At 48.3% G+C, this 15625-nt stretch overlaps 1 protein-coding gene across 1 annotated transcript in view; it reads right to left on the bottom strand.

The window, feature by feature from the left end:
* The window catches only part of Tmem154 (transmembrane protein 154), a 36738-nt gene extending 29203 nt beyond the window's left edge, over window positions 1-7535 (bottom strand). Inside the window, exon 1 of the mRNA XM_021197187.2 lies at window positions 7404-7535. Coding sequence (XP_021052846.1) covers window positions 7404-7467 — 64 coding nt within the window. The 5' untranslated portion in view covers window positions 7468-7535. The remainder of the gene's footprint in view (window positions 1-7403) is intronic.
* Window positions 7536-15625: the final 8090 nt, after the last annotated feature.

Below are 15625 nucleotides of genomic sequence, written 5' to 3'. Positions count from 1 at the left end.
GTGTGTGTGTGTGTGTGTGTGTGTGTGTGTGTGTGTGTGTGTTGGCCAGAGGTCAAGGTTGGGTGTCCTCCTCTATTGATCTCCACCTTACCTTTTGAGACAAGATCTCTAGCTGAGCTCAAAGCTTGTCATTTTGGCTAGGCTGGCTGGCCATCGAGTCCCTAGAAGCCACCTATGTCCAACGCCCAGCGCTGAGGTTACAGACATACACGCCTCCATGCCAGGCTTTTACATGGCTGCTGGAGACCCAAACTCCGGTCTTCATGCTTGCATGGTAAGCAGTTCATCCACCAAGTCATGTCACTGGCCTGACATTGTTGTCTCAGTGAGTCAAGATCTTGCTAGGTAGACAGGGTTGGCCTCAAACTCATAATCCTCCTGCCTCAGATTTCCATTGCTGAGATTACAGGTCTGCAGCACCACATCTAAGATTTGGGATAGGTAATATTTTGGAATAGACTTAGGAAACTGGATAAGCTAAAACAATGATGAGCTAGGTATTAGTATTATAGAAATTGACTATAGTAAAGATTTTTCCATTCACTCAGCCAGCCGGGCAACACATTTTATAGTATGTCTCCTAGACCCCATGCCATGCACTAAACTAAATCTGAGCTATTAAGTAGGGTGAACGAGGCCAGGCCAGGCACTTGCCTCCCAGGGAAATGACTAAGTCAGGACAATAGCATCCAAATCTGCAATTATAATTCCAATGAATAGAAACTGTACAGTGTGCATGCACAGAGAGAGGAGCCACAAGAGTGTGGGAAGCAAAGAGATTTGTTGTATCTGGGGTTGCCCTCAGAACATCTTCACAAATGATGGAGTCTCCGTTTATGAAATCCATGAAGCAAAGACCTCAGAGTAGAGGGCCTGGCACATAGAAAGGTCCAGTAGTCTCACACAACTTGGCACCGTTAGGTGGTTGCGTCATCAGGTGAAAGGTGGGATGTGGAGAGGGTGAAGTGAGAAGAGAATGCAGGCCCAGTTCACATGATGTTTTATCATGAGGTCAGGGTGTGTGGGCTCTAAGCCCAGGAAGAAAGCACTGATGGGGGTTGTGGGGAGAAGATGTTTGCATTTTTGTTACAAAACAATTGCTCTGGGTTAATATGAAATGGGATGGGGGTGGGGGTAATACTTGAGGCAATGAGGCTGTTTAAGATGTTGGGAGGTAGAGCAGCCCAGGTAAGACGCAGGGTGGTTTCAAGCCACTGGGGAGCACAGATGAGCTCTGTTTCAGACGTGATGAGCAGCTGACACCACCCATAATGTACCCAAGGGGAGTGATGATGGAAACGCAAGATTACAGGTGGGTGGAGATGCCAGCAGAGGGGTGAGAACTGGGGAGGTACACCCAGCCCGAGGGCGGATGAAAGTTGCAAGGGTATGGTCTGACAGCCCGGGGAACAGGGAACAAGGAAAGAGAAGAGCTAAGGTGTATGAAGTGGACAACTGGAAAGGAAAGATTTGTAAATCCAAACTTAAAAGGAGGCCTACCAAAAAAAAAAATCACCATTAAGACCCAAGGGAGAGAGCTGATTTCTGTAACATGAACATTTACAAATTTACAATTATAAAGGCTATTCGGAGCGCCACAGCCAGGAGAAAAGGGTGAAGGCTGGATCCCAATCAGTCCATTGCTCAGATTCTGCTAGGCCCTGGATTATCTCCTTCAATTTTTAATTTAACTTTATTTTGTATTTGTGGTGTGTGTGTGTTTCTGTGTGTGTGTGTCAGTGTGTGCGTGCGTGTGTGTCTGTGTGTCTGTGTGTGTGTGTGTCTGTGTGTCTGTGTGTTTGCCTGGGTGCCCATACAGGCTAGAAGAGGGCATTAAATTCTCCGAATCTGGAGTTACAGGCATATGGGAACCACCTGACTTGAGGGCTGGGACACAACCTCCAGTCTTCTACAAGAAGATCAAGAGCTCTAGCTGGGCCTAGTGGGACATCCCTTTAATCCCAGCACTAGTGAGCAGAGGCTCATGCCTTTAAATGTATAAAGAAATCTTAAGAAAGCCAGGATATCATGTCTAGAAGGGCAAGGTGACTGGTAATCCAGCCTGGTCTGCAGAGTGAGTTCCAGGACAGCCAGGGCTACACAGAGAAACCCTGTCTCGAAAAGACAAAACAAAACAAAACGAGCTCTTATGATCTATCTCTCCAGCTCCTGTCATCCTTTTCGTCTGACGGAAACAGTACTACAGGTATTGTTATCATATGGCTCTAGAATGCTCCCCCAAAACCATGTATTGAAGGCTTGGTTGCCAGGTACTATTATCTGATGATGGAATTTTTATTGGGTCACACTCAGTAGAGAATAATTGGGTCATTGGAGCCATAGCCTTCAAGGGGATTCTGCGACCCAGTCTCGCTTCCCAGCTGCTCCACGGTGAGCAGTTTTCTACACCACCGACTCCTTGCCATGACGTACCCCTTACCTCAGGCCCAAAGGGAACATGGGCCAACTGACCCAGACTCAAACCATGAGCTAAATTAAATCTTTCTTCCTTAAAAGTTGAATACTTCAGATGATTTACCTTCCCTTTGCTCATTTGTTTACTTTGATTTTTGTGTCATTTGGTTGGTTGGTTGGTTGGTTGGTTGGTTGGTTGGTTGGTTGGTTGGATGGATGGATGGATGGTTGGTTGGTTGGTTGGTTGGTTGGTTGGTTGGATGAATGGTTATTTGGTTGGTTAGTAGGTACTGGGTATTGAACCTAGGGCCTCTTCACTACAAAGCTATGTTCCCAGCTCTTCCTCAGATATTTTACTATACTGAAAGTAAGCTCAGTAAGATAGATATCCATGCTTAATATCATTGCTTTCTCTTACTCCCACAGATAAGTACTTAATAGTTATTCACACTTTATATGCATTTATGACTCTATCCAAGCATAGGCCATGGCACTTTAAAAACCTGAGATAAAAACGACTATTCTGGGGCTGGTGAGATGGCTCAGTGGGTAAGAGCACCCGACTGCTCTTCTGAAGGTCCGGAGTTCAAATCCCAGCAACCACATGGTGGCTCATAACCATCCGTAACAAGATCTGACGCCCTCTTCTGGAGTGTCTGAAGACAGCTACAGTGTACTTACATATAATAAATAAATAAATCTTTAAAAAAAAAAAAAAAAAAAAAAAAAAAACGACTATTCTAAAAAAAAAAAATAATTTTAAAAAAAAAAAAAAAAAAAAAAAAAAAAAAACGACTATTCTGTGAATCACAATATTGCACTGGGGGTCTGTGTTGCCCAGGCTGGAATCAGATTCCATAGCTCAAGCAATCCTCTTCCTTCAGCTCCCAAGCAGATGAAATGCTCGATCTGTGCATATTAATCACCAACCCCTGGGTTTGGCCAGTATTATTTTGAGCGTGATTCAGCTTGATACCAGTAGCTCAGGTTCATCAAGCCCGCTCTGTGGTACTCATTCTAAAACTGCAAAATTGCTTCAACCCTTTTCTGTGAATGGACATTTGGACAGTTTCCACCCCCCTTCCCTGACTTTCGTGCATGCGTGCATACACACACAGTGTTACAATTGGTAAAGTCAACATGGTTGGCTTGGCCTCGTTCCTGCACATTTGAGAGTGACCAGAAATAAACCCTCAGGACAGCAGAGTAAAGATATTTCCAAGCTACCCTCTCCAGCAACCCGATCTGTTTAAGAAAATGTTCCCACTGAGCAGCAGCTAGAAATCCCAGATGAAATAGGAGACATTGCCTTTAAATGTATAAAGAAACCTCAAGAAGGCATGGCTATCATGTCTGAAGGGGCAAAGGTGACTGAGAACCCTAGCACTAAGAGAGTTGAGGTAGGAGAACTATGACTCTGAGCTAGCCTGAGCTACAGAGGTAGACCCTATTTCAAGAAACATAATAAAACAACCCCCCCCCCCAAAAAAAAAGACAGTAAACAAACAAGATTGTAGAGGAAATGAAAATCCAACACCTAACTGGTCTTGGGGATTGCCTCAAACAAACACTTGGGCCCCAGAGTCTTTGAGACCATATAATATAATGCTTTTAAGGATCACCTACCCAATAACTGTGTCAAAGGCTAGAGCTAGAACATCAGGCCATTGCCTACAGGGTGTGTTAGGGGTAGTTAACAATATTCAGCACTCAGTGTCACTGAGACTAGCCTGGTCCTGTAGAAGCCAAGCTTCCTGAGATGTTCAGTTTAGCTTAGTCATCTTTACCTTTCTCTCTGGCCACCCTCCTGGCTCTATGGTTACTCCTGCTTATTGACTGACCTCACCTGAGGACTGAGTCCTACTGTCTGCCTGTCCCATGGCTGTGGTGTAGCTGAGGTCCAGTCATGATCCCCTCTAAGCTCAACACATGAGTGGCTTCATTCCTAGTGGGTAGGACAGAGGAGGGATGCTGTACTTTCCAGGAGTTAGGGGTTGGTGGGGAGAATCTGGAGTTAAATTAAACAGGTGAGTCGCTCCCTGCATGCCAGGCGCTGGCCTCAGTTCCCTCACAACTGGGAGGTGAGCAGACACAGCAAACAGCCGGAGTTGAAGAAAATCGTCCAGTAGGTAAGAGTTGGCATACCGTGAGCGAGAGCAGTAAATACGTTAGCTTAAGTAAAAAGCCAAGAAAAACTACAAATGCTAGACTCTCTAGAAATGCAAATAATGATCACTAAAATCAAAAGCTCAGTGGGCGAGCTAAGTGCAGATTGCCCCGCGTGGTTCCTGTTTCTCCACACTGTGGGCAGCATTTGAGGGTGGTGCAAACTGTAGAGGGTTGGCCAAGCACGGGGCACAGTGTGTCTTCGCAGAACTGAACTCATCCCAGAAGGCCCTCTCTCTCCTACTTTCCTGGAATTTAGAACTCTAGACACTGAGGGACTTTAAGTCTCATCCCCTGTTTGGTTTGACCCGCTGTTGTTGTTGTTGTTGTTGTTGTTGTTGTTGCTGCTGAGACTATATGACCAAGTAAGCACTGACCTCTGTCTTCCCCCACCCCCATCCCATGCAGGGGTCACGGGCATGCACCACCAATATCAGAATTTATCTTTTCGTCTGTACTCTTCTTTTCTTTGTAACCCCTCCCCATCAGTTCTCAGCTGTGCCTCTGTGCGTGGACCGTGGACCGTGGACCGTTCATTCTTTCTCTCCAGGTTCCCACACCCCAAAGCCTCTCACCTAGTGGCTCTGGCATTTGGCTCATCTTGCCTCTGGCCTTAACTAAGCTAATGCCCAGCTTCTCTGATTGCTCACTCTGCATCTATTTCAGGCCCTATTTCCCTTACAGCATCTCACGCGATTAACACCACTCTAACCATTCGTTTCCCTGTGGACAGGTCTCTGCCAACACGAACAAAGACACTCTGTCACTAATCTGCAGGAACCACAAAGCTTGGTCTTCCTATAAGCACCCCAGCTCCAGCTTTCTGAAGGCCCTACGCTGGTTGGGATGCATTGTCTACACTATGCTCATCAACTTGGTCAAAACCCAAGGAAAGCTGGTTTCCTGCTTGCCTCCTGCTTGTTTTCCAGGGGGGTAATTTCGCTTGGGATGGTTCTCAATTCTGAGCCAGGCTTTCTAGCTATCAAAGGAGAGGCCGACACACAGGGATGAGCCCGCTTGTTTGCTGGCACAAAGGCTTCATTTGGGGTAGATCTCAGGATGTGCTTGTACTAGAGAGTGCCACTGTCCAGGAGACTGGATTTTTCTCCTAGACATCCCCAGACACTTTTCAAAAAATAACTAAAAGATATAAACGTCCTACGATCTAACTCATATTCTTAAGCACCACTGGCGCAAGAAGATATACACTGATTAGTTTAAGAACTAAGCTTTAATGCTAGCCTTTCCTTTGACTAATGTCCAAGTAAGCAGCTTTTATTAGCTAGCTTTCTGCAAGTTGTATTTTTGCATCTCTTAGATGTTGGGGATACAGGAAGGGCCCAAGAAGCGCAGTAGCTTATGGAGACCTCTGCACAAGTCTGCAACCAAGCTTTCACCGCTGACTCCTGACTCTCCTGTGCCACCTGCTTTCAGGGCTCTGTGAGTCATGAAGTTCAGCGTCATAGCCATCCCTGGGATGCTTTTAATATTTATCAGCAATCACTGAGTTCCTAGTGTATGCTAAGCTCGACAGCATTTAGGAAAATCAAAGGTAAACGGAAGAGGATTGTCCCTGCGTGTTCATGACTCCTTTCGGAGCCAAAGCACGGTGCACAAAGCAAGCATAGACTCCCTATCCCACTTGAAAAACACACACACACACACACACACACACACACCCTTCACTTTCTACTTCAGACACTTGGGTTCCCCACATAAAGAGTGCCCTGACAGAGGTTCTGCTAGGCTGAAAGAGATGTGCCTGCCAACCTTCAGTAAGCTGCATCTCTGTGACATCATCAGTGGCTCTTGTCACCCATCCTTTCTAAACAACAGCACGGGTTCCTCTGCTTTAGATACAGCCCTTCCCTAGAAGCAGGCATTATCTAACCCACCCACAGAAACCATGACTGCGAGTGTATTTACCAAGGACAAGTCATCAGACTTCAGAGGCAATGGAGAGGGCATTAGCTTGTTGTAGCAACTGCCAAGAAAGCCAGTCAGCTGCTGCTCACCCTAAGGTATTGAGATGTAGTACTTGTATGACATAATGTGACACACTGCAGCTTCCATGGCAAGATGTTGGGGAAGGTTACAAGAATGGAGGACAGAGGTGGGAGGACTAGGAAATTGGTGGGATTGGGGTGTATGATATGTAATTCACACACACACACACACACACAAATCAATTAATTCCAATACATTTGACTGCCTATAATCATATTATCCTTGAAAGCAAATGTCCATTAGTAACAATGGGTGCAAAGAAAATAGCCCCCATTTTACTAAGATCAAAGAACAGCATATCAAATAATTATCTGGATGTTACTCAAGGGCTGTCTGTTGACTCCTCTGCTGATGTCAAATTTGCATCTTTTCCCAAATGCTTTCCGCTGTAAGTTCCAAGCCCTAGTTGCTTCGTTTCTTCCCCAGATCCCTCACCGCCCAAGTGGTTTCTGGAACCGGCAGACTTCTCAGCTATTAAAGTGAAACCATTACTTCTGTCTTTCAGTAGACTGGAACATTCTTTTCCATGAACTGCCAGAAAAGTTTATGGTTTTTTAATATGCCCAGTAAAGTTGATAAATTACAAGGATCATAAAAGGCAAAGATAGCCAGAGGTTTAGAGCAAAGGAAAGAGGCTGCGATGAAAGCAAGAGCTCTTCTCCAGCCCTGCCTTCCCAAAGACAGGTTTAATTTTCTTTGCTTTTAAGTTTCACCGAAAGGATTAGGTTTTCTGGGTGGAACTCTCCCCAAAGAGTCCGGTAGCCCCGGGCACCCACAGGCTAGCGTATCCTCCCTCCCAGCTGGAGGTTGCTTACCCTGGCTGGATTGACCAAACGCGAATCCCAGGGCCAAGACCAACGTAGCACAGGGCACGGTCATGTCAGCTGGCTCGCCCGCGCTCAGGATGCTGCGAAGCCCCGGCCTCCCTCCAACGCGCACATTTCCTGTTTCCTGCTCCTTTGGGTCGGTGCTCACTTGAAGGAGAGGTGTTTGCCTGATTTTTAGGAAGTGATGTAACTCTGCAGGAGCCTGTCAGACTGGCAAGGGTTGCAACAGAGGAGCGGCTTCGCCCAGTACTGATTCAGTCAGCACCTCCCTAGCCCTCTGGAGTCCGGGCCTCCACCTCTCTGTCCCTGAGAAACAGACTCCGTTGCTCAGGTGTCATTCAGCACTGGGAGGGAGCCTGGACCACAGACGTTCCGATTTGACAAGTTTGCACATCTCTCAGATGGGTCTCTGGAACTGTCCGCAGAGCCCCGGGTAGCGGGAAAGCACTCCGCAGTGTGCCTAGGCAGCAGTCTAGCCACCCCAGGATGTCAAAGACCCTCCCCCCTCCTTCATTGTTTCCACTGGATAGAATTTCTAGCTACTGGAAGGAATCGGACAGACAGTCTTGTTTAATCCTCTTCAATCTTGTTTTGCTGGTTCCGCAATAACAAAGGCCACTTCCCACCTGCAGGTCCCACAGTGCAGAGGCTTCCTTGCAAAGACTCCAGCTGGGCGTAGCTTTGTCCTGTAGATCCAAATAGGGCCTCTCCAGAGCAGGTGCTGGGTGGGCGGAGGAATGAGCCTGGCTGGCCGGAGAGCAATGAACTAGCAGTTTCCTGTTGATTGGGCCTGGGCTGTCTATCCCAACAGCCCCTAAGCATGTCAAGTCGTTTACATTTAAAATGAGGTTGACTTAACGTAAAAGTTCCCTTCCCACGAGGTTCGGTCCTTTGCAGCGGGGGCAATGTGGCTACTACCAGACAGCGCTGATTTGAGAAAGTGCTGTCCCGAAGTTCCAGGCTTCACTTGCCCACTATTGTCCTGTGAGCTTTGGCGATTGGGCACACATTTGACAGGGGCAAGGCTGTCTGTCCAATTCCTTCCAGTAGGCGTTAAGCTGAACCCGAAGGCATAGACACACTGTTTTGTAGGTCCTCTGGTAATTCTGAGCACCACTCTGTCAGAATGATGGGCGGCAGAAAACAAGACCACAGAGAGAACCCCTGCGCAGCTTATCATTTTCCTTTGACTTCCGTGCTCTCCAAGACCCTCAGTGTGAGGCAGTGGGTGTTAAGGGGAAGAAAATTACTATCATTGGTCTGAAAGTGGTGACACCCTGGAGACCCAGCCACTGCAGCTACCGTCACCAGGGACCGTGTGGTAGGAAGGGGCTATTTGCCTCTCTTTGTTCTCATTTCACCAACCATTAATTTTGGAAAGTGGCTGCCAGGGTTCCAGATTAAGTTCTGGTACACCTCTCAGCTGGAACTCAGGGCCTTGGCTTTACCCCTCTGAGGCACTGGTCTTTGCGACTGACAGGCCCACAGGTGTCTGTAGATGGCTTGAAACAGCAAGAGGAAAAGGATCATGGCCTCCCAGTGTCCCAGAGATGCCCTGAGACCTCTCCAAGCTCAAGGGGCCACAAAGAGGAACCATCGAGAACGTCTTGTTCTAAAGTCATTTACTCCCTTCCCTAGAGAGTCTGGCTTTTCCAACCACCTGTTCAAGCCACAGAAGCGACTCCTCGGCACAGCCATTGCTTTCTGTAGGTGTCCCGACTTCAACTCTGTGGGGACCATAAAGAATGAGGACATCCAAGGACCCAACGGAGAAGCATGAATATCTTTATTGCTGTGCATGACAGCTTCCTGTCCACAGTCCCCTTCTGTCCATGATGTGTGCTTGTCAAAAAACACAGGAATAGGCAGGCACACACCTAAACACACACACACCCCCACACACACATGCACACACCCACATGTACACCCCTTTATGTAGTGTTACAAAAATGCAGTACCAACACACACACACACACACAGTGGTGCATACACCAAAGGTGTACACATAGCTGTGTACACTCCCAGTTCTCATGAATACACTCAAAGCTCCCCCTCCACACACATTCCTGCACACCATGGAGAAAATGCAAACAAGAACAAACCCTGGCCAGTTAATTCCAAGCCTATTTTAGCAGGGGAGCTGGGTACCGTCTTTGGCAGACACCTTTAGACAGGTGGGGTCTGGGAAAGCGACCCAGCGTGTGTACCAAATGCTATATGAAGGCAGGTTCCTCGGAAGGCTGCTGGCCACAGAAACTATAGCAAGTTCAGGCTGTTGTTCTCAGTGACCGGTGAACAGTCTGCCCCTTGGCTTCTCCAGAATCAGACAGAGGGCTACAAATCAGAGTCGCTGTCAAACAGTGACCTTCCTGCGACTTGGCTCTATAGCAAGCTGCCTTCTGGAGTGGCTGCTGGAGACAGATGAGGGAGAGGTTTTCGGGGCTGGTGCAGATCAGGGGTCAAAGTGCTTCTGTACATACGATCTGCAGCTGCCATGTGCATCCTCAGTCTTTCTATGATCACCTCATGTACACTCACAATACTTCTGCAACGTGCACCATGTTCTCACACTCCACCGCCCCTACATAATCACACACACACTCGCACACACACATATACGCACGCACCGATACAAGCTTTGCAGGGCATTTTCCTGTCTCCACAGAAGGCTCGGGCAGCTCCTTGGTACTTAGTAATGAGGGGCGGGACTTCAGACAAGGTTACTGACCCCAGCAGTGGCTGCAACCATCTTGAAGGCATATTGAAAGGAGAGCAGAAAACCATTGAAGGCCCTGGGAACCAAAGACATGCCAGAGGGAGCAGGTAGGAGCGACAGCTGGAACAAGAGGGGAATAAACCCCAGTGTGTACAGAGAGCACCAACCAGGAGAGGGGCGTGGCGCTTGCTTGCTTCCTGCCTTCAGAGGGGCACTACCTGACCCCAAGTGGCTGGCCGGCTTCCTGACAAATCTAGCTGTACTGTTGGAATCCCAGGCCCTACATCCTAGCTGTCAACTCTTATTTTTTTTTTAATTATTTTATTAGATATTTTCTTCATTTACATTTCAAATGCTATCCCGAAAGTCCCCCATACCTTCCCCTCTGCCCTGCTCCCCTACCCACTCACTCCCACTTGTTGGTCCTGGTGTTCCACTGTATGGGGCATATAAAGTTTGCAAGACCAAGGGGTCTCTCTTCCCAATGATGGCCGAATAGGCCATCTTCTGCTACATATGCAGCTAGAGACACGAGCTCTGCGGGTACTGATTAGTTCATATTGTAGGGTAGCAGACCCCTTCAGCTCCTTGGGTAATTTCTCTAGCTCCTCCATTGGGGGCCCTGTGTTCTATCCTATAGATGACTGTGGGCATCCACTTCTGTATTTGCCAGGCACTGGCATAGCCTCACAAGAGACAGCTATATCAGTGTCCTTTCATCAAAATCTTGCTGGCGTATGCAACTGGCTGTCAACTCTTGTCCCACACTCCTTGCTAGTCACTTAGGAAGTTGACTCCCTGTGAGACAGGTGAGGGGGACTTAGGCTTTGCTGGGCTCTAGGCATGTGTTAGGTATTATGGAAGCATTGCTTAAAGCTGTTAACATTGCTGTTACTGTCAACAAGCCCTCCTTCTAGAGCCCATTCTCTGTGAGGAAGTAGAGCCATGGATGAGACAATTGGATGAGGTAACTAGCAGGTACTGAACTCTTTCTTGCTGTCTAAGCCGTCCTGAGAGAAGGGAGTCTAGGTCTTAAAGCCAACTGGACCATCTTTCTGGTAACATCGGTAATATTGAACACTCCTGTGATGGTTTATATACGTTTGGCTCAGGGAGTGGCATTATTAGGAGGTGTAGCCTTGTTGGAGTGGGTGTGTCACTGTGGGCATGGGCTTTGATACCCTAGTCCTAGCTGCCTGGAAGTCAGTATTCTGCTAGCAGCCTTCAGATGATGATGTAGAACTCTCAGCTCCTTCTGCACCACACCTGCCTGGATGCTGCCATGTTCTCACCTTGCTGATAATGGACTGAACCTCTGAACCTGCAAGCCAGCCCCAATTCGGTGTTGTCTTTGTAAGTGTTGCCTTGGTCACGGTGTCTGTTCACAGCAGTAAAACCCTAACTAAGACAATTCCACAGAGACCTAAGCCTCCTGGAACCATTTTTGCCTTTGCCGGGGGGGGGGGGGGGGAGGGGGGGGAAGGGGGGCACTTCCCCTGGAAGAGTGACGACCATGACTAGGGGGCAAGGCCACGATTGATCCAGAACACAAGCCTTCACAACTGTGATTGCTTCTAAACAGCTGTGACTGGCTAAACTAATGGCTGTGATGAGTCTAAGCCCTGCCTCTCCCTCTGTGGGTTGCTTAGGCCCAATGGGGAGTCTGCTGCCAGTGCTTTCCCGTGCTGTCCACCAGTGCTGCAACACTGGGGCCCGGAGTGCTCTGTCCTTCCCTGCATTCGCTTTCATAGTGCATGCAGAGCTGCTGAAAGAAAGAAGAACAGTGGCAGGAAGTGCAGCTTTGCAGCTAAGCAAGCATCCACCAAAGTTGCACCAGCTTTGGCTTGATAATGTAGGCACCTTAGAGCGCAATGCTATAAGGACAGGCACTCACCTCCTCACATTCGACAGCTAAAGATCTTGAAGGCACCACATGGAATCCAACACCCAGACACTGCACGGCATGGTGTGTGGTTGTTCTCACGCTGTTAGAACTAGAGATGGCAGGAGAAAGCAGATGGCTGTCAGGAGCCAGAGAAGAGGACCTGTGGGTCCTGGTCCCCAAATGATTCCAGACAGATGTCATATCCTCAGAACCAGAAGGATCTCAGGCCAAAGAGGGAGAGGGATAAAACTGCTGTCTCCAAGTTCCAATACCCAGGACCACTGAAAAGGAACAGTGGAGGGCAGAGCTCGCGTGGCTCCCTCACTGCTCACATCTGTCAAACATTAAGAATGCTTTGAGATGGTATCTGTGGAGCTGCTCCCTGTCCAGACACCACGTCAATTCAAGCGTAGCAAAAGACCCTTCAGTGACTCACTGATGGTACATGGGCTCCCCCTGCTCCCACCACAGCCCCTGCCTCCTTCAGGACAACATCTTCCAGGGTCAAGGTGCCGGCTACCACAAGATGGGAGGGTTGTGTCTTGGGGTGGAGGGGAGCGGGGTCGGAGATAGCTGGCATGTGGGACGGAGTACAGAGCTGAGGTCCAGTGGGTCCTTGGGCAGGGCCTGAGAAAAGGAAGAACATCAGTGGGCTGGCCCCAAAAGTTGATGTGCCTCTGTGATCTGCTAGTCTTCCCAGGGACGGGGACTTTCTGTCTTCTCCAGTCTGTCCTCGGTGCATAGGACTAATGAGTAAGTGAATACATTTTCTTTTATGATATTTTTTATAGCGGGCTTTTCTAGAGAGGATACCCCATTTGAGTTATTTTGGCAAACTTATCAAAGTTCAGAGTCCAGGACCAGACCCTAGAGTGATGATCGCCCTGGCAACTGTCCAGAACTCTGCATTTTTAATGAACTTGGGGGGATTTTTCTAAACTAAAAATAAGTCTAGAAACCTGCTCTAGAGTTTCACTTTTAGTTTCTGGGGGGGGGGGGGAGGGTCCTTTTTTCTCACCAAGTTTGAACTAACTAACACCTATTTCTTCTCCCTTGGCCTGCCCTGAAGGCATCTTGGAAATAAAAGTGAGTCTTTGCATGTAATTTTCATCTGCCTAGGCTTCTTAACAGAATGATCTTTCAAGGAAAGAGACCTTCAGATAAGAGCCTCCCCAGCCCTCCTCCAAAATCCTCCTCCCCATCCCCATCTCCAATGAGCCTCCCCAACCCTCCTCCCCAAACTCTCTCCCCAATGTCCCTCCCCAATCCTCCTCCCCAATCGTCCTCCCCAACTCCCTTTCCCAGCCACCCTCCTAACTCCCTTCTCCAAGCCCCCAACTTCCCTCCCTACTTCCCAAGCTGGGCCAACATCATCCTTCCTCTACCATCCTTTCAAGACCCATCAGACCACAGCAAGCTCTATCTTGTATCTGTAACCCCTCCTAGCAATCTTAGGCATCTATGGCCTCTGACACCTCTTAGAGGGAATTAATCTTCCTTCCACTGCAGTTTCCTTTTTGATCATATCTTCCTGTCTTCCCCAGACTCCCACGTCTCTTAGAACAGTTTTGCAAGTAAGGCACACATAGTGTTGATAGCTAAGTCTGCTCTAAAATGTGCATTCAGATCAATGGTCTCAATGTCTTCTCTTTCTTTTCTCAATGCCGTGTGTGTGTGTGTGTGTGTGTGTGTGTGTGTGTGTGTGTGTTGGGAGGGACAGACCCTAGGACTTTGTGTGTGCTTGGCAAGAAGAGTTCCGCTCCAGCCCCTGTTTTCCCATTTAATTGTACATTCCGTGTTTACAGTTGATGGTATCCCAGTCAGCTAAATCCTCAACGCTAACAAAACTGGGAAATACAAAGACACCAAGGTCTGGGGAATACAGCAAACTGTAAGAGAATTAGGAAACTGCCGTGAAAAACTCCCATGTGACGGTGCCTGTGTGTGCAGTGCTCCAAACACGCTGCACTTCAAAGGATGCTGCATCCACAGAGAGAGGGGTGGACAGTAGTGATTGACTATAGATTTTTATCAAAATATATCTGGGAGTGCAGCACAGTGGCAGAACCCTTGCCTAGCATGCAAGAGGCCTTGGGTTCTATCTCCCAACACTGCAGAAGAAATGAAATAATCTGTTTTTTTGTTAAAGAAATACAAGATATATTTGCAGCAAAAATAATAAGAATGCCTTGATACTGGACATATTGTTGGCAGCTCAACACTCAATTTACAGCAAGCCTGTCAAAGCTGGAGCCTCGTCCTCTGAAAACCTTTATGTGGTGGCCATACAGAATCTCTGTCAAGGGATCCTCATGAAAGTGGTTCCTTTTGTGTCCATGTATGTGCGTGTTCGTGTGTTTGTGTGTGTGTGTGTGTGTGTGTAGTGCCTGAAGAGACCAGAAGAGGGCAGCAGATTCCCTGAAACTGGAGTGAAAAGTGGCTGTCACACATCAGACAAAGGTGCCAGGAATCAAATTCCTGTCCCCTGAAAGAGCATCAAGGGCTTTTAACCCTTGAGGCATCTCTCCAGCCCCCAAAGTCATTCCTTTACTTGCAGGCCTTTCCCTGTGCATAGCAGCTGATGGAACACTCCTGCCTTCATCCCCTCCCGCTAGCCGTTCGGATTACAGTGCCGCTAACACACTGCAGTTACAATACTCACCGATCACAGCTCAAGTGCGGGGAAATGGTGACCTCTCTGCTTTTCTGTCATTCCTCCAGCACATCATGCCCTGGTGACCTGAATAGGCTCACTCTCAGATACAAGCTGTGCAGTGACTTCCCATGTTTCAGAATCAGCCTCACTCATCTCTGGAGTCCACTCCAGCACTCAGCCCTTCAGGAGCGTTTCCACTAGGATTGCCTGGGAATTCCAAAGAATCAGCAGGATAGATGGTTTCCGAACTCTGGCCCTTAGACCATCAAAAGCCAAAGCGGAACTGGTTTATCCTTGCATCTTACCTGTGCCTCCTCTTCCTGGACCACATGGAGTCACTTGCTACTTTGGACGTACACCAAGTGTCCTGGGGCCCCCACGCACGTGGTCGAGCTGCAGCCACGCGGGGGACTCCTGCCAGGGAAGGGAGAGATACAGTTGCCCACGGTTGGTCCACAGAGCTGGGAGCCACACGCCCATGGTCTCAGTCTTATTTACTTCCCCTAACTAGATTTTCTGCGAAACAGCAGGGCCGGGGGCCAGAGAGACAGTTCAGTATTGAAGAACACTAGCTCTTCTACCGAAGAACCCAAGTTTGGTTTCCAGCACCCATGCTAGATGCCTTACATCTGCCTGAAACTCCAGCTCCAAGGGGCCCAACAACCTCTTCTGGCCTTCACACGTACCTGCATTCGTACATGATGTAGTCTCATAAAGTTACACACCTACATACACACTGAAATAAACCTTGAAGAAAGAAAATGTCAGGGGTGACTAAGGTCCTGTATCCTCAACATTGATTCTGCACAGCCACCAGATACAGGAGGTCTTCAGGGGACAAGACCTCAGCTTAGACAGGCTGGCTGCAAACCCCTGTGAACTGGATTCCTCCTCTTCCTCTTCCTCCTCCTCCTCCTCCTCCTCCTCCTCCTCCTCCTTCTTCTCCTCCTTCT

The sequence above is a fragment of the Mus pahari genome, chromosome 4, assembly GCF_900095145.1.
Source record: "Mus pahari chromosome 4, PAHARI_EIJ_v1.1, whole genome shotgun sequence".
Taxonomy (NCBI): Eukaryota; Metazoa; Chordata; class Mammalia; order Rodentia; family Muridae; genus Mus; species Mus pahari.
The sequence above is the reverse complement of the archived record's forward strand: the minus strand, read 5'-3'. Positions and strand labels throughout refer to the sequence as shown.